The 27905-nt window shown below is 40.2% G+C and overlaps 1 protein-coding gene across 1 annotated transcript; it reads left to right on the forward strand.

Moving 5' to 3' along the window:
* The first annotated feature begins 328 nt into the window (after positions 1 to 328).
* Positions 329 to 27905, forward strand: LOC131086541 (uncharacterized). Its single transcript, XM_058029639.1, has 14 exons — positions 329 to 412; positions 4304 to 4337; positions 6079 to 6173; positions 11494 to 11625; positions 18519 to 18552; positions 18786 to 18967; positions 19154 to 19242; positions 20806 to 20896; positions 20981 to 21074; positions 21798 to 21905; positions 22001 to 22135; positions 24297 to 24389; positions 26145 to 26206; positions 27882 to 27905. Exons 1-14 carry the CDS (start codon positions 329 to 331, stop codon positions 27903 to 27905), a joined length of 1257 nt encoding a protein of 418 aa, XP_057885622.1.

Below are 27905 nucleotides of genomic sequence, written 5' to 3' on the forward strand. Positions count from 1 at the left end.
CTCTGCTCGTTGTGACAACCAATCAGCGGGCAAAACCCGCCTTGGGGGCTGATTCCTTTATTTCAATTGGCTTCTACAGCTGTCCGTCAATAGTTTTAGAGCTTCTAATTGGCTTAAGGCGACACGGGCGGGCTCTTCTACATCCGCCTTCCCATTGGCTCATTTGGCTGTCAATCACTGATCCCTGCCTTCCTATTGGCTGGCGTTTGGCGGGAGCGGGAGGTTCGCTCTGAGGCGGCTCTGGGATCCCCCCGGAGCCTCCCTCGATCCCCGACCCCAATTCCTGATCCAAACCCCAAATCCCGACCCCAATCCCGCTTTGGCGGCCATGGAGCGGCAGCAGGAGCTGAAGGTGCTGCTGAAGCGTTGGGAAGCGGAATTCCTGCGGGAGCGGCAGCGCAAACCCAGCCAGGTGCGGCTGAGGGGAATCGTGAGGGGAGAATTCGTGAGGGGAAAAATCCTGAGGGGAAAACTCGTGAGGGGAAAATTCCGGAGGAGAAAATTCCCGAGGGGAGAATTCCTGAGGGGAGAATTTCTGAGGGGAAATTCCTGGGGGGAAAATTCCTAAGGGGAGAATTCATGAGGGGAATCGTGATGGAAAAATCCTGAGGGGAGAATTCCTGTGGGGAATCGTGAGGGGAAAATTCCTGAGGGGAAAATTCCTGAGGGGAATCGTGAGGGGAAAAATCCTGAGGGGAAAATTCCTGAGGGGAAAATTCCTGAGGGGAATCGTGAGGGGAAATTCCTGGGGGGAAAAATCCTGAGGGGAAAATTCCTGAGGGGAAAATTCCTGAGGGGAATCGTGAGGGGAAAATCCCTGAGGGGAAAATTCCTGAGGGGAATCGTGAGGGGAAAATTCCTGAGGGGAAAATTCCTGAGGGGAAAATTCCTGAGGGGAATCGTGAGGGGAAAATTCCTGAGGGGAATCGTGAGGGGAAATTCCTGGGGGGAAATATCCTGAGGGGAGAATTCCTGGGGGGAAAATTCCTGAGGGGAATCGTGAGGGGAAATTCCTGGGGGGAAATATCCTGAGGGGAGAATTCCTGGGGGGAAAATTCCTGAGGGGAGAATTCCTGAGGGGAATCGTGAGGGGAAAATCCCTGAGGGGAGAATTTCTGAGCGGAAAATTCCTGAGGGGAGAATTCCTGAGGGGAAAAATGCTGAGGGGAGAATTCCTGAGGGGAGAATTCCTGAGGGGAAAATTCCCGAGGGGAGAATTCCTGAGGGGAGAATTCCTGAGGGGAAAATTCCTGAGGGGAAAATTCCCGAGGGGAGAATTCCTGAGGGGAGAATTCCTGAGGGGAATTGTGAGGGGAAATTCCTGGGGAAAAAAATCCTGAGGGGAGAATTCCTGAGGGGAGAATTCCTGTAGGGAGAATTCCTGTGGGGAATCGTGAGGGGAAAATCCCTGAGGGGAGAATTCCTGAGGGGAAAATCCCTGAGGGGAAAAGTCGTGAGGGGAAAATCCCTGAGGGGAAAATTCCTGGGGGGAGAAATCCTGAGGGGAAAATTCCTGAGGGGAATCGTGAGGGGAATTTTCCTGAGGGGAGAATTCCTGAGGGGAGAATTCCTGAGGGGAAAAATCCTGAGGGGAGAATTCCTGTGGGGAATCGTGAGGGGAAAATCCCTGAGGGGAGAATTCCTGAGGGGAGAATTCCTGAGGGGAAATTCCTGGGGGGAAAAATCCTGAGGGGAGAATTCCTGAGGGGAAAATCCCTGAGGGGAGAATTCCTGAGGGGAAACGTGAGGGGAAATTTCCTGAGGGGAAAATTCCTGAGGGGAATCGTGAGGGGAAAATTCCTGAGGGGAGAATTCCTGAGGGGAAAAGTCGTGAGGGGAAAATTCCGGAGGGGAAAATTCCTGAGGGGAATCGTGAGGGGAAATTCCTGGGGGGAAAAATCCTGAGGGGAGAATTCCTGAGGGGAAAATTCCTGAAGGGAGAATTCCTGAGGGGAATCGTGAGGGGAAATTCCTGAGGGGAAAAATCCCGAGGGGAAAACTCGTGAGGGGAAAATCCCGGAGGGGAAAATTCCTGAGGGGAATCGTGAGGGGAAAATTCCTGGGGGGAAAATTCCTGAGGGGAAAATTCCTGAGGGGAGAATTCCTGTGGGGAATCGCGAGGGGAAAATCCCTGAGGGGAGAATTCCGGAGGGGAAAATTCCTGAGGGGAAAATTCCTGAGGGGAATCGTGAGGGGAATTTTCCTGAGGGGAAAATTCCCGAGGGGAAAAATCCTGAGGGGAGAATTCCTGAGGGGAAAATTCCTGAGGGGAGAATTCCTGAGGGGAGAATTCCTGAGGGGAAAATTCCTGTGAGGAATCACGAGGGGAAAAATCCTGAGGGGAAAATTCCCGAGGGGAAAAATCCTGAGGGGAGAATTCCTGAGGGGAAAATTCCTGAGGGGAAAATTCCTGAGGGGAGAAATTCTGAGGGGAAAAATCCTGAGGGGAATCGTGAGGGGAAATTCCTGGGGGGAAAAATCCTGAGGGGAGAATTCCTGAGGGGAAAAATCCTGAGGGGAATCGTGAGGGGAAAATTCCCGAGGGGAGAATTCCTGAGGGGAAAATCCCTGAGGGGAGAAATCCTGAGGGGAAAATTCCTGAGGGGAAAATTCCGGAGGGGAGAATTCCTGAGGGGAATCGTGAGGGGAAATTCCTGGGGGGAAAAATCCTGAGGGGAGAATTCCTGAGGGGAGAATTCCTGAGGGGAAAATTCCTGAGGGGAATCGTGAGGGGAAATTCCTGGGGGGAAAAATCCTGAGGGGAGAATTCCTGAGGGGAGAATTCCTGAGGGGAAAATTCCTGAGGGGAATCGTGAGGGGAATCGTGAGGGGAAATTCCTGGGGGAAAAAGCCTGAGGGGAGAATTCCTGAGGGGAGAATTCCTGAGGGGAAAAATCCTGAGGGGAAAAATCCTGAGGGGAGAATTCCTGAGGGGAAAATCCCTGAGGGGAGAATTCCTGAGGGGAAAATTCCCGAGGGGAAAAATCCTGAGGGGAAAATTCCTGAGGGGAAAATTCCTGAGGGGAATCGTGAGGGGAAATTCCTGGGGGGAAAAATCCTGAGGGGAGAATTCCTGTGGGGAATCGTGAGGGGAAAATCCCTGAGGGGAGAATTCCTGAGGGGAAAACTTGTGAGGGGAAAATTCCGAAGGGGAAAATTCCTGAGGGGAATCGTGAGGGGAAATTCCTGAGGGGAAAATTCCTGGGGGGAAAAATCCTGAGGGGAAAAATTCTGAGGGGAGAATTCCTGAGGGGAAAATTTTTGAGGGGAACCGTGAGGGGAAAATTCCTGAGGGGAAAATTCCTGAGGGGAACCCCGGGACTGGGGGGACCTTGGGGGGGTTTTGGGGTCCTTGAAGTGGTTTTGGGGGATCCTGGAATGGTGAAATTTGGTTTAAGGGGGGTCTTGGGTTTTCTTGGGGTGTTTTTTGGGGTCTGAGGGGGTTTTGAGAGTGGTTTAGGGGGATCCTTGGAATGGAGGGATTTGCTTTAGGGAGGGTTTTGGGGTGTCCTTGGGGTGGTTTTGGGGTTTTTGAGTTGGTTTTGGGGTCCTTGAGGTGATTTTGGGGTGCTGGGGGGCTCTTTGGGGTGGTTTTGGGGCATCCTGGACTGGGGGAATTTAGTTTGGGGGGTGTCCTTGGGGTGGTTTAGGGGAGTCCTGGGTTTTTTTGGGGGGTCCTTGAGGTGATTTTGGGGTGCTGGGGGTGTCCTTGGGGTGGTTTAGGGGAGTCCTGGGTTTTTTTGGGGGGTCCTTGAGGTGATTTTGGGGTGCTGGGGGTGTCCTTGGGCTGGTTTAGGGGGGTCCTGGGGTGGCAGGATTTGGTTTAGGGGGTCCTGGTTTTTTTTTTTGGGGTCCTTGGGGCGGTTTAATGAGAAGGGTTTGATTTAGGGGTGTCTGGGGCTTTTTGGGGTGTCCTTGGGGAGGTTTTGGGCTCCTTGGGGTGCTTCAGAGGGCTCCTGCAATGGGGGGAATTTGATTTTGGGGGGTTTGGGTTTTTTTTTTGGGGTGATCTTGAGGTGGTTTTGGGGGTTTGGGGAGTCCCTGAAATGGGGATTTTGCTTGATGGGATTTTGGGGTGTCCTTGGAATATTTGGGGCCATTTTTGGGGGCCTCAGGGGGGGTCCTTGGAAGGGTTTGGGGTTTTTTTTTTTTCCATTAAAAAAAATTTCCTTTGGTTTTCTCACCATAAAATCCCCCCAAAAATCCCAAAAATCCCCCACAAAAAACCCCCAAATCCTTCCCCTGTCCCAGAATTTGGGACAATTCCCAAATTTTCTCAATTTTTGGGATTTTTTCCTTCCAGGCCGACATCGAGGAGGCTCCAGAGGAAACTCGCAGTGAGTGCACAAAAATCCCCAAATTTACCCCCCAAATCCCCAAATTTTACGAAATTTCCCCAATTTTCCCCCAAATACCCAAATTTTCACCAAAATATCCCAATTTTTTCCCAAAATTTGCCTCACATTTTCCCCCAAAATCCCCAATTTTACCCCAAATTTCCTCAAAATTACCCCCAAATTCCCCTCCAATTTCTAGAAAATTTCCAAATTTTCCCCAAAATCCCTCAAATTTCTAAAAAAATTTCCAAATTTCCCCAAGTACAAATTTTCCTTCAAAATTACCCCAAAATCCCCCATTTTTCCCCAATTTCCTACCAAAATTTTCCCCAAATTCCCCCCAAAATTCTAAAATTTCCCAATTTTCCCTCAAAATTACCCCCAAAATCTCAAATTTTCCCAAATTTCCCCTTAAACTTCCCCCAATTCTGAAAATTCCCAATTTTCACCCAAATCCTCACATTTTCCTGGAAATTACCCCAAAATTCCCAAATTTTACCCCAAAATTACAAAATTTTCCTCATAATTACCCCAAAATTCCCAATTTCCCCAATTTCCCAATTTTTTCTCCAAAATTTGCCTCACATTTTCCCCAAAATTTTCAAAAATTCCCAATTTTACCCAAATTTTCTGATTTTTTACCCCAAATATCCCAATTTCTCCCCTCATATTTCCCCTCAAATTTCAAAAAAAATCCTAAATTTCTGCAAAATTACAAAATTTTCCTCATAATTACCCCAAAATTCCCAATGTTTCACCCCAAAATTTCTCACATTTTCCCCAAAATTCTCAAAGATTCCCAATTTTACCCCAAAGTTTCCATAAAATTCACACAAAATTCCCACATTTCCTCCAAATTTCCCAATAAATTTCCAAATTTTTCTCAAAATTACCCCAAAATTCCCAATTTCTCCCCAATTTTCCCAATTTTTACCCAATTTTCCCTCAAATTTCCCATGTTTTCCCAAAATTCCTTCAAATTTTCCCAATTTTCATTCAAAATTGCCCCAAGTTCTCAAATTTTTCCAAATCCCTCCTTTTTTCTTCTCAAAAATCTCATTTTTCCTGGAATTCCCAAATTTACCCCAAAATTCTCACATTTCCTTCAAATTTCCTTCATTTCTCCCCAAAATTTCCCAATTTTTCCCCAAATTCCCAACTTACACCCAAAATACCAAATTTTCCTCAAAATTGCCCCCAAATTCTCAAATTTCAACCAAAATTCCCAATTTCCCCCCAAATTCCCCATTTCTCCCCTAATTCTCAAAAAAATCCTAATTTCCCCCAAATTCCCAAATTTTCACAAATTTTTTTCCAAATTCTCTCCAAATTTCCCATTTTTCTCCAATTTCCCCCAAATTTCCCCAATTTTTTCCTAAATTTTTCCCAAAATTCCCAAATATTCTCCAAATTTTGACCAAAATTTCCTCAAAATTCTCCCATTTTCCCAAATTTTTTCCAAATTTTCCCCCAAATTTCCCCACAAATTCTCATTTTACCCAAATTCTCCCCAAAATTCCCCCAAATCTCTCAAAATTTCTTCAATTTTTCCCAATTTCTGCATCATTTTTATCCTAAAAATCCCAATTTTTTCCAATTTCCTTCCAAAATGCACCAATTTTCTCCAAATTTCCCCAAAATTTCCCCTGATTTTCCCCCAATTTTCCCCAAATTCCCAAATTTTTGAAATTTCCCTGAATTTTCCCAATTTTGCAATAATTTCCGGAATTTCCTTTGCCAGGGCTGTACCGGGAGTACCGGGAGCTGAAACGGCTCCAGAAACCCCCAGGGAAGGCAGAAAATCCTGGGGCACAAAAATCCCCAAAGGAGGAGCAGGTGAGGCACCCAAAATCCTACAAAATACCAAAAAACCCCAAAAATACAAAAAAAACCCCAAAAATCCTAAAAAAAATCCCCAGAAAACTCCAAAAATCCTAAAAAAAATCCCAAAACCCCCCAAAATCCTAAAAAAAATCCCCAAAAAACCCCAAAAAATCCGAAAAAAAATTCCACAAAAATCCAAAAATCCCAAAGGAGAAGCAGGTGATGGACCCAAAAATCCTAAAAAATCCCCCCAAAACCCCCAAATCCTAAAAAATCCCAAAAAACCCCCCAAAAATAAAATAAAATAAAATAAAAAAACCCAAAAAACCAAAAATCCCAAAGAGGAGCAGGTGATAAACCCAAAAATCCCCAAAAAAATCCCAAAAATCCCCAAAAATCCTCAAAAAAATCCCCAAAAACCCAAAAATCCTAAAAAAAAATCTCAAAAGCCCCAAAAAATCCCCAAAAAATAAAATAAAACCCCACAAAAAACCAGAAACCCCAAAGGAGGAGCAGGTGAGGCACCCAAAATCCTAAAAAATCCCAAAAATCCTAAAAAATAAAAAAAAAACCTACAAAAAACCCCAAAATCCTAAAAAAAATTCCCAAAAATCCTAAAAAATAATAATAAAAAAATCCCACAAAAACCTCCAAAAATCCTAAAAAAAAAAAAAATCCCAAAAAACCCCAAAAAATAAAATAAAATAATAAAAAACAAAAAAACAAAAACCCCAAAGGAGGGTTTGGTGAGGGAACGGAAAATCCTAAAAAATCCCCAAAAAATAAAAAAAAACCCCAAAAAATAAAAAAAAACCACAAAAAAACAAAGACCCCAAAGGAGGAGCAGGTGATGGAAGCGAAAAATCCCAAAAAACCCAAAAAATCCAAAACCCCAAAGAGGAGCAGGTGATGCACCCAAAAATCCTAAAACATCCCAAAAAACCCCAAAAATCCTAAAAAAAAAGTCCAAAAAAACCCAAAACCAAAAAACAAAAACCCCACAAAAAACCATAAAGCCCAAAGGAGCAGCAGGTGATGGACCCAAAAATCCTAAAAAATCCCAAAAAAACCCCAAAAATCCTAAAAAAAATCCCAAAAACCCCCAAAAATAAAGAAAAACACCAAAAATCAAAACCCCCAAAGGAGGAGCAGGTGATGGAAGCAAAAATCCTAAAAAATCCCAAAAAACCCCAAAAATACCAAAAAAATCCCAAAAATCCTAAAAAAAATCCCCAAAATACCCAAAAATCCTAAAAAAATCCCCCAAAAATCCTAAAAAATAAAAAAAAAACCACAAAAAACCCCCAAAATCCTAAAAAAGATCCCAAAAAATCCCAAAAATCCTAAAAAAAATCCCAAAAAACCCCAAAAATCCTAAAAAAAACCCCAAAACACCCCAAAATCCGAAAAAAACCGCCCAAAAATCCCAAAAAAATCCTAAAAAACCCCAAAAATCCTAAAAAACCCCCCCAAAAAACCCAAAAATCCTAAAAAGAAAATCCCAAAAAACCCCCAAAAATCCTAAAAAAAATCCCAAAAAACCCCAAAAAATCAAAAAAAAACCCCAAAGAAGGAGCAGGTGATGGACCCAAAATCCTAAAAAGAATCCCAAAAAATTAAAAAAACCCCAAAAATAAAAAAAACTCAGAAAAAAACCCCAAAAACCCCAAAGGAGGAGCAGGTGAGGGAACTGAAAATCCTAAAAAATCACAAAAAAGAAACCCCAAAAAAACCCAAAAATTCAAAAACCCCAAAGAGGAGCAGGTGATGGACCCAAAAATCCTAAAAAAAAAATAAAAAAATCCCTAAAACCCTCAAAAATCCTAAAAAAAAATCCCAAAAAATCCCTAAAATCCTAAAAAAAACCTCAAAAACCCAAAAATCCTTTAAAAAATCCCCAAAAAATCAAAAAAAAGACCCACAAAAAATCAAAAACCCCAAAGGAGGAGCAGGTGATGCACAAAAAAAGTCCTAAAAAACCCCAAAAATCCTAAAAAAAAAACCCAAAAACCCCCAAAAATCCTAAAAAAAATCCAAAAAAGCCCAAAAATCCTAAAAAATTCCAAAAAACCCCAAAAATCCTAAAAAAAATCTCAAAAACCCCCAAAAAATCCTAAAAAACCCCAAAAATCCTAAAAAAAATCCCAAAAAACCCCCAAAAATGCTAAAAAAACCCAAAAATTCCCATAAAATCAAAAAAAAAAAAAAAAAAAAAAGCCACAAAAAACCAAAAACCCCAAAGGAGGAGCAGGTGAGGGACCAAAAAATCCCAAAAAATCCCAAAAAAACCCAAAAAATCCCAAAAAATCCCAAATGAGGAGCAGGGCCTGAAACTCAAAAAGTCCCCAAAAACCCCAAAAAACCCCAAGAAAACAAAAAATCCCAAAGAGGAGCAGGGCCTGAAACCCCAAAATCCCAAAAAATCCCCAAAAAAGCCCCCAAAAATCCCTAAAAAACCCTAAAAAACCCCCAAAAATCCCCAAAAAAGCTTCCAAAAATCCCCCAAAAAACCCCAAAACCCCAAATGAGGAGCAGGACCTGAAACACAAAATCCCAAAAAACCCCAAAAATTCCCCCCAAAAAAACCCCAAAAAACCCCAAAACTCCCCAAAAAAACCCAAAAAATCCCGAAAAAACCTTCCAAAAATCCCCCAAAAAACCCCCCAAAAAATCCCCAAAAAAACCCAAAAATCCCAAATCCCCCAAAAAACCCCAAAAACCCCAAATCCCCCAAAAATCCCAAAAAACCCCAAAAACCCCAAATGAGGAGCAGGGCCTGGAACACCAAATCCCCAAACCCTAAAAAATGTGAAAAACCCTCCCGGAATTTTGGGGTTTTTTGGGGAATTTTGGGGAATTTTGGGATTTTTGGGATTTGGGATTTGGGATTTTGGTTTTTTTGGAAATTTTGGGATTTGGGATTTTTTGGGGATTTTGGGGTTTGGGAATTTTGGGATTTTTTGGGAATTTTGGGAATTTTCAGATTTGGGATTCTTTGGGATTTGGGATTTTTGGGGGATTTTGGGGATTTTTTGGGGATTTGGGAGGTTTTGGGATTTTTTGGGAATTTGGGGGATTTTTTGGGGATTTTGGGATTTTTTTGGGAATTTTGGGGATTTTGGGATTTGTTTTTTTGGGGGATTTTGGGATTTTTTGGGAATTTTGGGGATTTTGGGAATTTTGGAAATTTTGAGATTTGGGATTTTTTGGGGATTTTGGGGTTTGGGGATTTTGGGAATTTTGGGGATTTTGGGATTTGAGGTTTTTGGGGAATTTTCGGAATTTTGGAATTTTTTAGGAATTTTGGGGATTTGTGATTTGGGATTTTTTGGGGTTTTGGGGGTATTTTTGGATTTTGGGATTTGGGATTTTTTGGGAATTTTGGGATTTTGGTTTTCTTGGAAATTTTGGGGATTTTGGGATTTGGGATTTTTTGGGAATTTTGGGGATTTTGGGATTTTTTGGGATTTGGGATTTTTTTGGGAATTTGGGAGGTTTTGGGATTTTTTGGGCATTTGGGGGATTTTTTGGGGATTTTGGGATTTTTTGGGGAATTTTGGGATTTGGGGTTTTTTTGGGATTTGTGATTCTTTGGGGATTTTGGGGATTTTGGGATTTGGGAATTTTGGAGAATTTGGGATTTTTTGGGGATTTTGTGATTTGGGATTTTTGGGGAATTTTGGCGATTTTGGGATTTGGGATTTTTTTGGGAATTTTGGGGATTTTGCTTTGGGATTTTTTGGGAATTTGGGGGATGTTGGGATTTTTGGGGGATTTTGGGGATTTTGGGATTTGGGATTTTTTGCGAATTTTGGGAATTTGGGATTTTTGGGAATTTTGGGATTTGGGGTTTTTTTGGGATTTTTTGGGATTTTTTTGGAATTTGGGGATTTTGGGATTTTTTGGGAATTTTGGGAATTTTGGGATTTGGGAGTTTTTGGGGATTTTGGGATTCGAGATTTTTTGGGAATTTTGGGGATTTTGGGATTTGAGGTTTTTGGGGAATTTTCGGAATTTTGGAATTTTTTAGGAATTTTGGGGATTTTGGGATTTGGGATTTTTGGGGATTTGGAGATTTGGGATTTTTTTGGGAATTTTGGGGATTTTGGGATTTGAGATTTTTGGGGAATTTTAGGAATTTTGGGATTTGGGAATTTTGGGGATTTTTTTGGAATTTTGGGAATTTGGGGATTTTGGGATTTTGGGAATTGGAATTTTTGGGGAATTTTGGGGATTTTGGGATTTGGGATTTTTGGGGAATTTGGGATTTGGGATTTGGGATTTTTGGTAATTTGGGATTTGGTATTTTCTGGGAATTTTGGGGATTTTGGGATTTGGGATTTTTTGGTGATTTTGGGGATTTTGGGATTTTGTGGGAATTTTGGAATTTGGGGATTTTTTTGGAATTTTGGGAATTTTCGGATTTGGGATTTTTTGGGATTTGGGATTTTTTGAGAATTTTGGGAATTTTGGGATTTGAGGTTTTTGGGGAATTTTGGGAATTTGGGAATTTGGGATTTTTTGGGGAATTTTGGGAATTTTGGGATTTTTTGGGATTTGGGGATTTGGGATTTTGGGGAATTTTGGGGATTTTGGGATTTGGGATTTTTTTGGGCATTTGGGGGATTTTGGGGTTTGGGATTTTGGGATTAGGAATTTTTGGGGAATTTTGGGAATTTTGGGATTCGGGATTTTTTGGGGATTTTGGGATTTTTTGGGGTTTTTTTTGAATTTTGGGGATTTTGGGATTTGGAATTTTTTGGGAATTTTGGGAATTTTGGGATTTGGGATTTTTGGGGATTTGGGGAATTTTGGGATTTGGGATTTTTGGGGATTTTGGGATGGAATTTGGGGATTTTTGGAGGCAGATTTGGGATTTTTTGGGGATTTGGGAGATTTTGGGGAGAATTTTGGGGGATTTTGAGCTGGCATTTTTTTGAGATTTGGGGTTTTTTTCTGGGATTTTTGGGGGGAATTTTTGGGATTTTGGGCTGGGATATTTTGAGATTTGGGGGAATTTTTTGGGGGGCTGGGATTGAGCAGATTTGGGACATTTTGGGGGAAATTTTTGGGGAGATTTTTTGTGATTTTAGTGAATTTTGGGAGACGTTGGGATTGGGAATTTTGGGGGTTTTGGGCTGAGATTTTTTGGGATCCAGGGATGAGATTTTTTGGGGGATTTTCTTTGGAATTTCGGGAACATTTGGCGTTTCCGGGCTGGAATTTTGGTTGTTTTTTTTGTAACTTTGACCTGAAATTTTGATTTTTTTTTCTAATTTTTTCCTATCTTTGGGCAGATTTTGTGGATTTTTGTCATTTTTCTCTTTTGCAGGAGGAGGATTTGGGGTGTTGGGGCTCCCACCTGAACAGAGCCCCCCAAACCCCCCGGGCCCGGCAGCCCCGGGCGGGAAATTCCCAATTCTGTGGGATCCGACTCAAACACAAACTGGGACCCACTGGGAAGGTCAGGAAAGGGTTAAAAGGGGGAAAAGGGGGGACTTTGGGAGCCCAAAAATCTGAAACCACAAAAAAAGAAACCCCAAAATTGAAAAATCCTAAAATCAGAGATCTCAAAAATTGGAGAATCCTGAAATTTGGGATCCCCAAAAATTGGAAAAAAAAAAAAAACAAAAAACCAACAACAACAACAAAAAAATTTAAAAAACAACAACAAAAAAAAAAAAAAAAAAAAACAAAAAAACAAAAAAAAAAACAAAAAACAAAAAAAAACAAAAAAAAAAAAAAAAACAAAAAAAAAAACCACCAAAATTTGGGACCCCAAAATTCAGAAATTTCCAAAATTTGGGACTCTAAAAATTGAAAAATCCCAAAATTTGGGACTCCAAAAATTGAAAAATTCCAAAATTTGGGACCCTAAAAAATTGAAAAATCCCAAAATTTGGGACACTAAAAAATTGCAAAATCCCAAAATTTGGGTCTCTAAAAATGGAAAAATCCCAAAATTTGGGGCCCTAAAAAATGGAAAATCCCAAAATTTGGGGCCCTAAAAAATGGAAAATGCCAAAATTTGGGACCCTAAAAATTGAAAAATCACAAAATTTGGGACTCTAAAAAATTGGAAAATGCCAAAATTTGGGACTCTGAAAATTGAAAAATCCCCAAATTTGGGACTCCAAAAATTGGAGATCCTGAAATTCAGAGACCGCAAAAATTCAGAAAATCCCAAAATTTGGATCCCTAAAAATGGAAAAATCCCAAAATTTGGGATCCCTAAAAATGTAAAAAATCCCAAAATTTGGGACCCTAAAAATGGAGAAATCCCAAAATTTGGGACTCCAAAACTTGAAAAATCCCAAAATTTGGGACTCTAAAAATGGAAAAATCCCAAAATTTGGGACTCCAAAAATTGGAGATCCTGAAATTCAGAGACCTCCAAAATTCAGAAAATCCCAAAATTTGGGACTCCAAAACTTGAATAATCCCAAAATTTGGGACCTTAAAAATGGAAAAATCCCAAAATTTGGGAGTCTAAAAAATGAAAAATCCCAAAATTTGGGACTCCAAAAATTGGAGATCCTGAAATTCAGAGATCCCAAAAATTCAGAAAATCCCAAAATTTGTGACCCCTTAAAATGAAAGACTCCAAAAATCAGAGACCCCAAAATTGAAGATTCTGAAAATTTGTGACCCCAAAAAATTGGAGAACCCAAAAATGAGAGACACCAAAAGTTGGAGAATCCAAAAATTTGGACCCCTAAAAATGGAAAAATCCCAAAATTTGGGACTCCAAAAATTGAAAAATCCCAAAATTTGGGACCCTAAAAATTGAAAAATCCCAAAATTTGAGACTCTAAAAATGGAAAAATCCCAAAATTTAGGACTCCAAAAATTGAAAAATCCCAAAATTTGGGACCCTAAAAATTGAAAAATCCCAAAATTTGGGACCCTAAAAATGGAAAAATCCCAAAATTTGGGACTCCAAAAATTGGAGATCCTGAAATACAGAGACCCCAAAATTCAGAAAATCCCCAAATTTGGACTCCTAAAAATTGAAAAATCCCAAAATTTGGGACCCTAAAAATGGAAAAAATGCCAAAATTTGGGACTCCAAAACTTGAAAAATCCCAAAATTTGGGACCTTAAAAATTGAAAAATCCCCAAATTTGGGACCCTAAAAATGGAAAAATTCCCAAATTTGGGAATCTAAAAAATGGAAAAATCCCAAAATTTGGGACTCCAAAAACGGAAATGCCCCAAAATTTGGGACCCTAAAAATTGAAAAATCCCAAAATTTGGGACTCTAAAAATTGAAAAATCCCATAATTTGGGACTCCAAAAATTGGAGAATCCACAATCAGAGACCCCAAAAATTGGAGAATCCCAAAATCAGAGATCCCAAAAATTCAGAAAATCCCAAAATTTGGACCCCTAAACATTGAAAAATCCCAAAATTTGGGACTCCAAAAATGAAAAAATCCCAAAATTTGGGACCCTAAAAATGGAAAAATTCCCAAATTTGGGATCCTAAAAATTTGAAAAATCCCAAAATTTGGGGCCCTAAAAAATTGAAAAATCCCAAAATTTGGGACCCTGGAAAATCCCAAAATTTGGGATCCTAAAAATTGTAAAATCCCAAAATTTGGGACCCTAAAATTGAAAAATCCCAAAATTAGGGATCCCTGAAAATGGAAAATCCCCAAATTTGGGACCCTTTAAAATGAAAGACCGCAAAAATCAGAGACCCCAAAATTGAAGATTTTGAAAATTTGTGGCCCCAAAAAAATGGAGAACCCAAAAATCAGAGAGACCAAAAGTTGGAGAATCCCAAAATTTGGGACCCTAAAAAGGAAAAATCCCAAAATTTGGGACCCTAAAAAGGAAAAATCCCAAAATTTGGGACTCTAAAAATTGAAAATCCCAAAATTTGGGACTCCTGAAAATGGAAAAATTCCAAACTTTGGGACCCTAAAAATGGAAAAATCCCCAAAATTGGGACCCTAAAAATGGAAAAATCCCAAAATTTGGGACTCTAAAAATTGAAAATCCCAAAATTTGGGACTCCTGAAAATGGAAAAATTCCAAACTTTGGGACCCTAAAAATGGAAAAATCCCCAAAATTGGGACCCTAAAAATGGAAAAATCCCAAAATTTGGGACTCTAAAAATTGAAAAATCCCAAAATTTGGGACTCCAAAGATTGAAAAATCCCAAAATTTGGGACTCCAAAAATTTGAGATCCTGAAAATCAGAGACCCCCAAAATTCAGAAAATCCCAAAATTTGGGACTCTAAAAATTGAAAAATCCAAACATTTGGGACACCAAAAAAATGGAAAAATCCCAAAATTTGGGACTCCAAAAATTGGAGATCCTGAAATTCAGAGACCCCAAAATTCAGAAAATCCCAAAATTTGGACACCTCAAAATGGAAAAATCCCAAAATTTGGGACCCTAAAAATTGAAAAATCCCAAAATTTGGGACCCTAAAATTGAAAAATCCCAAAATTTGGGACCCTGAAAAATTGGAAAATGCCAAAATTTGGGACCCTAAAAATTGGAGAATCCACAATCAGAGACCCCAAAAATTGGAGAATCCCAAAATTTGGGATCCCCAAAAATTGGAGACCCCAAAAAAAGAAACCCCAAAATTGGAGAATCCCAAAGTTGGAGACCCCTGAAAATGGAAAAATCCCAAAATTTGGGACCCTAAAAATTGAAAAATCCCAAAATTTGGGACCCTAAAATTTGAAAAATCCCAAAATTTGGGACTCTAAAAATTGGAGAATCCACAATCAGAGACCCCAAAAATTGGAGAATCCTGAAAATAAAGACTCAGAAAATTTGAGGAGCCAAAAATTTGGAGACCACAAAAGTTGGAGAATCCTGAAATTAAAGACCCCAAAATTCAGAGACACGAAAAGTTGGGATCCCAAAAATTGGAGAATCCCAAAATTTGGGATCCCCAAAAATTGAAGATCCTGAAAATTTGAGACACCAAAAATTGGGGATCCCAAAATTCAGGACCCATTAAAATGGGAAAAAAAACCCCCAAAATTTTGGGATCCCAAATTTGGAGAAGCCCAAAATTCAGAGAATGCCAAAATTCGGGATCCCAAAAAATGGAAACTCCAAAAATTGGAGAATCCCAAAATTTGGGATGCCCAAAAATTGGAGACCCCAAAAAAAGAAACCCCAAAATTGGAGAATTCCAAAATTGGAGACCCCTGAAAATTTGAGACCCCAAAATTCAGAGAATCCCAAAATTCAGGAGCCCTTAAAATGGAAAAAGAGAGACACCAAAAACTGGAAACTCCCCAAAAAATTTGGAAAATCCCCAAATTTGAAATGTCTTAAAATGAAAGACCTTGAAAATTGGAGACCCCAAAAATCAGAGACCCCAAAGTTGGAGAATCCCAAAATTTGGGACCCTAAAAAATTGAAAAATCCCAAAATTTGGGACTCTAAAAATTGAAAAATCCCAAAATTTGGGACTCTAAAAATTGAAAAATCCCAAAATTTGGGATCCCCAGAAATTGAAGGTCCTGAAAATTAGAGACACCAAAAATTGGGGATCCCAAAATTCAGGACCCATTAAAATGGGAAAAAAAAACCCCAAAAATTTGGGATCCCAAATTTGGAGAACCCCAAAATTCAGAGAATGCCAAAATTTGGGATCCCAAAAAATGGAAACTCCAAAAATTGGAGAATCTCAAAATTTGGGATCCCCTAAAATTGGAGACTCCAAAATCAGAGATCCCAAAAATTGGAGAATCCCAAAATTTGGGATCCCCAAAAATTGGAGACCCCAAAAAAAGAAACCCCAAAATTGGAGAATTCCGAAGTTGGAGAGCCCTGAAAATGGAAAAATCCCAAAATTTGGGACCCTAAAAATGGAAAAATCCCAAAATTTGGGACTCTAAAAATTGAAAAATCCCAAAATTTGGGACCCTATAAAATGGAAAAATCCCAAAATTTGGGATGCTGAAAAATCCCAAAATTTGGACCCCTAAAAATGGAAAAATCCCAAAATTTGGGACCCTAAAAACGGAAAAATCCCAAAATTTGGGACTCCAAAAATTGAAAAATCCCAAAATTTGGGACTCTAAAAATTGGAAAATCCACAATCAGAGACCCCAAAAATTGGAGAATCCTAAAATTTGGGATCCCCAAAAATTGGAGAGCCCAAAAAAAGAAACCCCAAAATTGGAGAATCCCAAAATTGGACACCCCTAAAAATTGAAAAATCCCAAAATTTGGACCCCTAAAAATGGAAAAATCCCAAAATTTGGGACCCTGGAAAATCCCAAAATTTGGGATCCTAAAAATTGGAAAATTCCAAAATTTGGGAGTCTAAAAATTGAAAAATCCCAAAATTTGGGATCCTAAAAATGGAAAAATCCCAAAATTTGGGACCATAAAAATTGAAAAATCCCAAAATTTGGGATCCCCAGAAATTGAAGGTCCTGAAAATTGGAGACACCAAAAATTGGGGATCCCAAAATTCAGGACCCCTTAAAATGGGAAAAAAAACCCCCAAAATTTTGGGATCCCAAATTTGGAGAACCCCAAAATTCAGAGAATGCCAAAATTCGGGATCCCAAAAATTGGAGAATCTCAAAATTTGGGATCCCCTAAAATTGGAGACTCCAAAATCAGAGATCCCAAAAATTGGAGAATCCCAAAATTTGGGATGCCCAAAAATGAAAGACCCCAAAAAAAGAAACCCCAAAATTGGAGAATCCCAAAATTTGAGACCCCTGAAAATTTGAGACCCCAAAATCAGAGAATCCCAAAATTCAGGACCCCTTAAAATGGAAAAAGAGAGACACCAAAAACTGGAAACTCCCCCAAAAAATTTGGAAAATCCCCAAATTTGAAATGTCTTAAAATGAAAGACCTTGAAAATTGGAGACCCCAAAAATCAGAGACACAAAAAGTTGGAGAATCCCAAAATTTGGGACCCTAAAAATGGAAAAATCCCAAAATTTGGGACTCCAAAAATTGAAAAATTCCAAAATTTGGGATCCCCTAAAATTGAAGGTCCTGAAAATTGGAGACACCAAAAATTTGGGATCCCAAAATTCAGGACCCATTAAAATGGGAAAAAAAATTTTGGGATCCCAAATTTGGAGAACCCCAAAATTCAGAGAATGCCAAAATTTGGGATCCCAAAAAATGGAAACTCCAAAAATTGGAGAATCTCAAAATTTGGGATCCCATAAAATTGGAGACTCCAAAATCAGAGATCCCAAAAATTGGAGAATCCCAAATTTTGGGATCCCCAAAAATTGGAGACCCCAAAAAAAGAAACCCCAAAATTGGAGAATCCCAAAATTGGACACCCCTAAAAATTGAAAAATCCCAAAATTTGGGACTCCAAAAATTGAAAAATCCCAAAATTTGGGACTCCAAATATTGAAAAATCCCAAAATTTGGGTTCCCCCAAAATTAAAGACCCCAAAAATCAAAGACCCCAAAAATGAAGAATCCCAAAAGTTGAAACCCCAAAATTTGGGACCCCAAAACCAAGAAACCCCAAAATTTGGATTTTCTCCAAATTCAGGATTTGAAATTCCAGAGTGGATAAAAAATTTGGGAATTTTTTTCTCTCTTTTTTTCTCCAGGAGCCTCCTCTGACCCCAAACCTCCGAAAAAACCCAAAAATTCCCAAAAAATCCCAAAAAAACCCAGAGGTGGGAGCTGAAATTCCATCAGGAAATCCCAAAAATTCCCAAAAATTTTTCCTTCCTCAATCAATGGGAAAAAATCCCAAAAATTCCCAAGAATTCCCAGAGTTGGGACCCAAAATTCCATCAGAAAATTCCCCAAAATTTCCAGAATTTTCCCTTCCAACCTCAATAGAAAATAATCCTAAAAATTCCCAGAAATTCCCAGAATTGGGAGCTGAAATTCCATCAGAAAATCCAAAAAATTCCCAAAATTTCCCAGAATTTTTCCTTCCTCCCTCATTAGAAAAAAATCCCAAAAATTCCCAAAAATTCTCAGAATTGGGACCTGAAATTCCATCAGAAAATCCCCAAAATTCCCAAGAATTTCCAGAATTTTCCCTTCCAACCTCAATAGAAAATAATCCTAAAAATTCCCCAAAATTCCCAGAGTTGGGAGCTGAAATTCCATCAGAAAATCCCAAAAATTCCCAAAATTCCCCAGAATTTTTCCTTCCTCCCTCATTAGGAAAAAATCCCAAAAATTCCCAAAATTTTCCAGAGTTGGGACCTGAAATTCCATCAGAAAATCCCAAAAATTCCCAAAGATTTTTCCTTCCTCAATCAATGGGAAAAAATCCCAAAAATTCCCAAGAATTCCCAGAGTTGGGACCCAAAATTCCATCAGAAAATTCCCAAGAATTTCCAGAATTTTCTCTTCCAACCTTAATAGAAAATAATCCTAAAAATTCCCAAAAATTCCCAGAGTTGGGAGCTGAAATTCCATCAGAAAATCCCAAAAATTCCCAAAATTCCCCAGAATTTTTCCTTCCTCCCTCATTAGAAAAAAATCCCAAAAATTCCCAAAAATTCCCGGAGTTGGGACCTGAAATTCCATCAGAAAATCCCAAAAATCCCCAAGAATTCCCAGAACTCGAACCCAAAATTCCATCAGGAAATCCCAAAAATTCCCCAAAAATTTTCCCTCCAACCTCATTAGAAAAAAATCCCAAATTTTCCCCAAATTCCCCCGAATTTTTGGCCCAAAATCCCCAATTTTTCCCCATTTCTGGAAAATTCCAGCGGCTCCAGCGGAGCGTGGCCAAAACTTTTTGCTCTCTGGACCCCGCCTGGATCCAGAGGGTGGAGGAATCCCAGAAAATTTGGGAATCCCAAAAAAACGTGGAATTTTTGGGGAATTTTGGGGCGGAATTTTGTGGGAATTTTGGAGGGAAAAGGCCCCGGGATGAGGGTGGGGATGGGGAGGTTCCAGCCAAGATCAAAGAACCCAAATCCAGAATTTTCGGGGCGAGGGAAAAGCAGGAAAATTGGGAAAAGCAGGAAAATTGGGAAAATCGGGAAAATCAGGAAAAGGAAAAATCCCAAAATGGATCTGGAGGATTCCTGAAGGAGGAAGAGGAGGAGGAAGAGAAACCCAAAGCCACGCGCAGAGCTCGGTAATTCTGCATTTTTCTGCCTTTTCCCCATTTTTTAAATTATTTAAAATTTAATTAAATTTTAAAATTAATTACATTTTAAAAATTTAATTAAAATTTAAATTTAATTTCCCACATTTTTCCTAGATTTTTCCTTTTCCCCACCTTTTCCAGCTTTTTTCCAGCTTTTCCTGCCTTTTTTCCAACTTTTCCCCAACTTTTCTCTGCCTTTTTTCTGCCTTTCCAAGATTGAAAAATCCCAAAATTAAAGACCCCCAAAATCTGAAAAATCCTAAAAATATGAGAACCAAAAAAATCCCAAAAATAAAGACCCCAAAATCCGAAAAATCCCAAAAATCCTTATCCCAAAAATCCCTTTTTTTTCAATTTTTTCCCATTTTCCACCGTTTTTAATCCCTTTTTCCCATCAGAGCCCCCGCTCCGGGGCAATTTCATCCGCCTTAACCTGAAAGGAAAATCTGAGAATTCAAAAACCGCAAAATTAAAGACCCCAAAATCCGAAAAATTAAAAAAATCCCAAAAATCCTCATCTTGAAATTCCCTTTTTTTCCCATTTTTCCCGATTTTGCCTGGTTTTTAATCCCTTTTTCCCCTCAGAGCCCCCACCCCGGGGCAATTTCATTTGCCTTAACCTGAAAGGAAAATCTGAGAATTCAAAAACCGCAAAATTCAAGACCCCAAAATCCAAAAAATTAAAAAAATCCCAAAAATCCCCAAAAAAACTCATCCCAAAATTCCCCTTTTCCCCATTTTTCCCGATTTTCCTTGGTTTTTAATCCCTTTTTCCCCTCAGAGCCCCGGCCCGGGACCGCGGCCATTTCGTCCTCCTCAACCTGAAGAGAAAATCGGAGCACTCAAAACCCTCAAAATTAAAGACCCCAAAATCCGAAAAATTAAGAAAATCCCAAAAATCCCCAAAAAAACTCATCCCAAAATTCCCCTTTTCCCCATTTTTCCCGATTTTGCCTGGTTTTTTAATCCCTTTTTCCCCTCAGAGCCCCGCCCCGGGGCAATTTCGTCCGCCTGAACCTGAAGAGAAAATCGGAGCACTCAAAACCCTCAAAATTAAAGACCCCAAAATCTGAAAAATTAAAAAAATCCCAAAAATCCTCATCTTGAAATTCCCTTTTTTCCCATTTTCCCGATTTTGCCTGGTTTTTAATCCCTTTTTCCCCTCAGAGCCCCACCCCGGGGCAATTTCATTTGCCTTAACCTGAAGAGAAAATCGGAGCACTCAAAACCCTCAAAATCAAAGACCCCAAAATCCGAAAAATTAAGAAAATCCCAAAAATCCCCAAAAAAACTCATCCCAAAATTCCCTTTTTTCCCATTTTTCCCGATTTTCCCTGGTTTTTAATCCCTTTTTCCCCTCAGAGCCCCGGCCCGGGACCGCGGCAATTTCGTCCTCCTCAACCTGAAGAGAAAATCGGAGCACTCAAAACCCTCAAAATTAAAGACCCCAAAATCCGAAAAATTAAAAAAATCCCAAAAATCCTCATCCTAAAATTCCCTTTTTCCCCATTTTCCCATTTTCCGCCGTTTTTAATCCCTTTTCCTCCTCAGAGCTCCGCCCCGAGGCAATTTCGTCCGCCTGAACCTGAAGAGAAAATCGTATTCCCGCGCATCCATGAGGGGAAAATTCCTCCGCAAACAGGTAAAAGATCCCAAATTTTTTATTTTGGGAATTTCCGACCTCTCCCGTGATGGAATTTTGGGATTCGGGATTTTTTTTTTGCAGGTTTGGAAGCAAAAATGGAGAAAAAAGTTCGGGGGCGGAGCCGATGTTTGCTTCCGGTGTGGCGGGAAGGGGCACTGGGCCTCGGAGTGCCGAGGTGAGCCCGGGGTTTGGGGTTTATGAGGGGATTTTTGGGATTTTTGAGCGGATTTTGGGATTTCTGAGGGGATTTTTGGGATAAAATAGCGGGAAAAGGGTGAGGGAGGTTTTTATGCATGGATTTTTGTGCGCAGGGAAGGATTTGGGTTTCTTCAAGGGGAAAATTGCGACATCGGGCTGGGAAATTTTGGGATTTCTGAGGGGAATTTTTTCGGTTTCTGAGGGGTTATTGGGATTTCTCAAGGGATTTTTTGGGATAAAACATCAGGAAAAGGGTGAGGGAGGTTCTTTTCCATGGATTTTTGAGGGAATTCTGCTCACAGGAAAGGATTTGGGATCGGATTTGGGATCATTCCCGGAGAAAATCCTGAGGAAATTCTGGGCAATTTGGGGATTTCTGAGGGGATTTTTTGGGGTTTTTGAGGGAATTTTGGGATTTCTGAGGGAATTTTTGGGATAAAATGGCAGGAAAAGGGTGATGAGGTTCTTTTCCATGGATTTTTTTGGGAATTCTGCCCCCAGGGAAGGATTTGGGATTGGATTTGGGATCATTCCCGGAGAAAATCCTGAGGAAATTCTGGGCAATTTGGGGATTTCTGAGGGGATTTTTTGGGGTTTTTGAGGGAATTTTGGGATTTATGAGGGAATTTTTGGGATAAAACAGTGGGAAAAGGGTGATGAGGTTCTTTTCCATGGGTTTTTTTGGGAATTCTGCCCCCAGGGAAGGATTTGGGATCATTCCCAGAAGAAATCCCCCAGGAGAAGCCGCTCCTCACTCTGGATGAAGCGGCCCAAAGAACCAACGGAGATTTTACCCCAGAAATTCCTGGTGAGAAACTGAATTTTGGCATTTCTGCCTTTTCCCAGGGAATTTTTCTGGTAAAATCCTGATTTTTTTCCTTTTTGTTTTTTTTTTTTCTGCAGATGGATCCAGCACAGAGAATTCCCAGCTCCCTTTGGATTCCCTGGATTTCCCTAAGCCAGAATTCTCCCCCCCATCCCCTCCCCCACCCCCCCTGGATCCCCTTTACCCCCCAAACCCCGATGGGACCATCCCAGGTAAATCCCAGAGCAAATCCATGAAAAAAAACCTGAAAAAAATTTTAAAAAATTAAAAATTTCCCATTTTTGCTGGGACCATCCCAGGTAAATCCCAGAGCAAATCCATGAAAAAAAAACCTTAAAAAAATTCTAAAAAAATAAAAAATTTCCCATTTCTGCTGGGACCATCCCAGGTAAATCCCAGAGCAAATCCATGAAAAAAAAAACCTTAAAAAAATTAAAAAAAATTTAAAATTTCCCATTTTTGCTGGGGCCATCCCAGGTAAATCCCAGAGCAAATCCATGAAAAAAAACCTTAAAAAAACCTTAAAAAAAATTAAAATTTCCCATTTCTGCTGGGACCATCCCATGTAAATCCCAGAGCAAATCAATGGGAAAAAAAACCTTAAAAAAATTTAAAAAAATTTAAAATTTCCCATTTCTGCTGGGGCCATCCCAGGTAAATCCCAGAGCAAATCCATGGAAAAAAAACCTTAAAAAATTTTTAAAAAATTTAAAATTTCCCATTTTTGCTGGGGCCATCCCAGGTAAATCCCAGAGCAAATCCATGAAAAAAAAACCTTTAAAAATTTTTAAAAAATTTTAAAATTTCCCATTTCTGCTGGGACCATCCCAGGTAAATCCCAGAGCAAATCCATGAAAAAAAAACCTTAAAAATTTTTTAAAAATTAAAAAAAAATTAAAATTTCCCATTTCTGCTGGGACCATCCCAGGTAAATCCCAGAGCAAATCAATGGGAAAAAAACCTTAAAAAATTTTTAAAAAATTAAAATTTCCCATTTCTGCTGGGGCCATCCCAGGTAAATCCCAGAGCAAATCCATGAAAAAAAAACCTTAAAAAAATTTAAAAAAATTTAAAATTTCCCATTTCTGCTGGGACCATCCCAGGTAAATCCCAGAGCAAATCCATGAAAAAAAACCTTAAAAAATTTTTTAAAAATTTAAAATTTCCCATTTCTGCTGGGATCATCCCAGGCAAATCCCAGAGCAAATCCATGAAAAAAAAACCTTAAAAAAATTTAAAAAAATTAAAAATTTCCCATTTTTGCTGGGACCATCCCAGGTAAATCCCAGAGCAAATCCATGAAAAAAAGCCTTAAAAAAATTTAAAAAAATTTTAAAAAAATTAAAATTTCCCATTTCTGCTGGTACCATCCCAGGTAAATCCCAGAGCAAATCCATGAAAAAAAAATCTTTAAAAATTTTTAAAAAATTTTAAAATTTCCCATTTCTGCTGGGACCATCCCAGGTAAATCCCAGAGCAAATCCATGGGAAAAAAAAACTTAAAAAAATTTTAAAAAATTAAAAATTTCCCATTTTTGCTGGGGCCATCCCAGGTAAATCCCAGAGCAAATCCATGAAAAAAAAAACCTTAAAAAAATTTTAAAAAATTAAAAATTTCCCATTTCTGCTGGGACCATCCCAGGTAAATCCCAGAGCAAATCCATGAAAAAAAAACTTAAAAAAATTTAAAAAAAATTTAAAAAAATTAAAATTCCCCATTTCTGCTGGGACCATCCCAGGTAAATCCCAGAGCAAATCCATGAAAAAAAAAACCTTAAAAAGTTTTTAAAAAATTAAAAATTTCACATTTTTGCTGGGGCCATCCCAGGTAAATCCCAGAGCAAATCCATGAAAAAAAAACCTTAAAAAATTTTAAAAAATTTTAAAAAAATTAAAATTTCCCATTTTTGCTGGGACCATCCCAGGTAAATCCCAGAGCAAATCCATGAAAAAAAAAACCTTAAAAAAATAAAAAAAAAAAAAAAATTAAAATTTCCCATTTTTGCTGGGGCCATCCCAGGTAAATCCCAGAGCAAATCCATGAAAAAAAAAACCTTAAAAAATTTTTAAAAAATTTAAAATTTCCCATTTTTGCTGGGACCATCCCAGGTAAATCCCAGAGCAAATCCATGAAAAAAAACCTTAAAAATTTTTTAAAAAATTTAAAATTTCCCATTTCTGCTGGGACCATCCCAGGTAAATCCCAGAGCAAATCCATGAAAAAAAAACCTTAAAAAAATTTTAAAAAATTTTTAAATTTTCCATTTCTGCTGGGACCATCCCAGGTAAATCCCAGAGCAAATCCATGAAAAAAAAACCTTAAAAATTTTTAAAAAATTAAAAATTTCCCATTTTTGCTGGTGACCCCCCCAGATCCCCCTGAGGAGGTGCTGGAGGCTCTGAGGACTTTGGGGTTCGATTCCTTCAGGCCTGGCCAGGCCGAGGCCGTCATGAGGGTCCTTTGTGGTGAGATTTGATTTTTGTTTTCCCTTCCTGCCCTTTTTCCCTCTATTTTTTCTGCCATTTTTCTGCCCTTTTTCCCCACTCTTTTCTTACCCTTTTCCCTCCATTTTTCCAATTCTTTTTCCAACATTTTTCTTTCCATTTTGCCGCTATTTTTCCTGACCTTTTTCCCCCAACTTCTTTCCCTCTGTTTTTCTCGTCCTTTTTTTCTGCCCCTTTTCCAACTTTTTTTCCCTGCTTTTTTTCCCTGCTTTTTTTCCCCCTTTTTCCCCTCCATTTCCCCACCCTTTTTTCCTGCACTTTCTCCTCCATTTTCCCTCTCTTTTTTTCCCTTCCTTTTTCCCCACCCTTTTCCCCTATATTTTGCCACCCTTTCCTCTCCATTTTTCCCACTGTTTTTTTCCCATCCTTTTTCCCCTTTCTTTTTTCCTGTTCTTTTTCCCTATATTTCCCCTCAGTTTTTCCCACCATTTTCCCACTCTTTTCCTCTCAGTTTTTCCCACATTTCCCTTCAGTTTTTCCTGCCCTTTTTTCAATTTTCCCCTCAGTTTTTCCCACTCTTTTTCCCACATTTTCCCTCAGTTCTTCCCACTCTTTTCCCCTCAGTTTTTCCCGCCCTTTTCCCCACATTTCTCCTCATGTTTCCCTGCCCTTTTTCCACTTTTCCCCTCAGTTTTTTCCACCATTTTCCCAACCTTTTTACTACATTTTCCCACAGTTTTTCTCTGCCCCTTTTCCCACACATTTTCCCTGTTTCTCCTGCCCTTTCCCCCCACATTTCCCCTCAGTTTTTCCCACCCTTTTCCCCACATTTCCCCTCAGGTTTTCCTACCCTTCTCCCATTTTCCCCTCAGTTTTTTCCACCATTTTCCCCACCCTTTTTACTACATTTTCCCTCAGTTTTTCCTGCCCTTTTTTCCATTTTCCCCCTCAGTTTTCCCCACTCTTTTTCCCACTTTTCCCCTCAGTTTTTCCTGCCCTTTTTCCCACCCTTTTCCCCACATTTTCTGTCAGTTCCCCCCCCCTTTTCCCCCACATTTCCCCTCAGTTTTTCCTGCCCTTTCCCCCACATTTTCTTAGTTTCTCCTGCCCTTTTCCCCTCAGTTTTTCCCTGCTTTTCCCACCCTTTTCCCACATTTTCCCTCGGTTTTTCCCACCCTTTTCTCCATCCTTTTCCCCTCACTTTTTCCCACCCTTTTCCCCACATTTCCCCTCAGTTCTTCTGGCCCTTTTTCCACTTTTTCCCCTCAGGTTTTCCTCCCCTTTTCTCTACCCTTTCCCCCTCCGTTTTTTCCCACCCTTTTCCCCACATTTCCCTTCAGTTTTTCCCACCCCTTTCCCCCACTTTTCCCCTCAGTTTTCCCACCATTTTCCCCACACTTTTCCCCTCAGTTTTTCGCATCCTTTTCCCCTCAGTTTTTCCCTGTTTTCCCCACTCTTTTCCCCACTTTTTCCTTCAGTTTTTCCTGCCCCTTTTTCCACTTTTCCCCTCAGTTTTTCTCATCTTTTTCCCTGCCCTTTTCCTCTCAGTTTTTCCCATCTTTTTCCCCTCAGTTTTCCACCATTTTCCCCACCCTTTCCCCCTCAGTTTTTCCCTCCCTTTTCCCCTCAGTTTTTCCCGCCATTTTTCCCCCCCATTTTCCCTATTTCTTCTGCCCTTTTCCCCTCAGTTTTTTCCATACTTTTCCCACACATTTCCCCTCAGTTTTTCCCCCTTTTCCCCTCTCCCAACACCCCAAAATTCCCATTTTTCCCCAGGAATCTCCACGCTGCTCACGCTGCCCACAGGCTCAGGCAAATCCCTCTGTTACCAACTCCCTGCCATTTTCCCCTCTCTTTTTCCTCCCCTCTTTTTTTCCCCTGCTTTTTTTCCTGCTCTTTTCCCCACTCTTTCCCCCTCAGTCTTTCCTGCCCTTTCCCCCTACATTTTCCCTGTTTATCCATCCTTTTCCCCTTGTTTTTTCCTGCCCTTTTTTCCACTTTCCCCCTCAGTTTTTCCCACATTTTCCCTCAGTTTTTCCTGCCCTTTTTCCCACATTTCCCCTCAGGTTTCCCTGCCCTTTTTCCACTTTTCCCCTCAGTTTTTTTCCACCCTTTTTCCCACCCTTTTTCCCACATATCCCCTCTGTTTTTCCCACTCTTTTTTCCACTTTTCCCCTTAGTTTTTCCCGCCCTTTTCTCCACCCTTTTCTCTGTTTCTCCTGGCCTTTCCCCCGACATTTCCTTTCAGTTTTTCCACCCTTTTCCCCACATTTCCCCTCAGGTTTTCCTGCCCTTCTCCCACTTTTCCCCTCAGTTTTTTCCACCATTTTTCCCACCCTTTTTACTACATTTTCCCTCAGTTTTTCCTGCCCTTTTTTCCACTTTCCCCCTCAGTTTTCCCCACTCTTTTTCCCACTTTTCCCCTCAGTTTTTCCTGCCCTTTTTCCCACCCTTTCCCCCCACATTTTCTGTCAGCTCCCGCCCCCCTTTTCCCCCACATTTCCCCTCAGTTTTTCCTGCCCTTTCCCCCACATTTTCTTAGTTTCTCCTGCCCTTTTCCCCTCAGTTTTTCCCTGCTTTTCCCACCCTTTTCCCACATTTTCCCTCGGTTTTTCCCACCCTTTTCTCCATCCTTTTCCCCTCACTTTTTCCCACCCTTTTCCCCACATTTCCCCTCAGTTCTTCCTGGCCCTTTTTCCACTTTTTCCCCTCAGGTTTTCCTCCCCTTTTCTCTACCCTTTTCCCCCTCCGTTTTTCCCACCCTTTTCCCCACATTTCCCTTCAGTTTTTCCCACCCCTTTCCCCCACTTTTCCCCTCAGTTTTTCCACCATTTTCCCCACACTTTTCCCCCTCAGTTTTTCCCTGTTGTCCCCACTCTTTTCCCCACTTTTTCCTTCAGTTTTTCCTGCCCCCTTTTTCCACTTTTCCCCTCAGTTTTTCTCATCTTTTTCCCTGCCCTTTTCCTCTCAGTTTTTCCCATCTTTTTCCCCTCAGTTTTCCACCATTTTCCCCCACCCTTTCCCCCTCAGTTTTTTCCCTCCCTTTTCCCCTCAGTTTTTCCCGCCATTTTCCCCCCCATTTTCCCTATTTCTTCTGCCCTTTTCCCCTCAGTTTTTCCATACTTTTCCCCACATTTCCCCTCAGTTTTTCCCCCTTTTCCCCCTCTCCCAACATCCCAAAATTCCCATTTTTCCCCAGGAATCTCCACGCTGCTCACGCTGCCCACAGGCTCGGGCAAATCCCTCTGTTACCAACTCCCTGCCATTTTTCCCACTCTTTTTCCTCCCCTCTTTTTTTCCCTGTTTTTTTTCCCCTGCCCTTTTTCCATCTGGTTTTCCTGCCTCTTTTCCCTCCTTTCCCCCTCAGTTTTCCCTGTTTCCCCCACCCTTTTCCCCTTTTCACCTCAGTTTCCCCCACCCTTTTCCCCTCATTTCCCCTCAGTTTTTTCTGACCCTTTTTCCACTTTTCCCCTCAGTTTTTTCCCACCCTTTCTCCCGCCCTTTTCCCCTTAGTTTTTCCCACCCTTTTCCCCATAG

Source organism: Melospiza georgiana, chromosome 1, assembly GCF_028018845.1.
Source record: "Melospiza georgiana isolate bMelGeo1 chromosome 1, bMelGeo1.pri, whole genome shotgun sequence".
Classification (NCBI taxonomy): Eukaryota; Metazoa; Chordata; class Aves; order Passeriformes; family Passerellidae; genus Melospiza; species Melospiza georgiana.

Bases quoted from the DNA above. Each gene is read 5' to 3' on its own strand.
- LOC131086541 (XM_058029639.1), top strand. From the start codon at position 329: ATGGAGCGGCAGCAGGAGCTGAAGGTGCTGCTGAAGCGTTGGGAAGCG. The intron at 19,243-20,805 runs GTAATTCTGCAT...TTTCCTCCTCAG, and splicing joins AAAGCCACGCGCAGAGCTCG to AGCTCCGCCCCGAGGCAATT. The intron at 21,906-22,000 runs GTGAGAAACTGA...TTTTTTCTGCAG, and splicing joins TTTTACCCCAGAAATTCCTG to ATGGATCCAGCACAGAGAAT.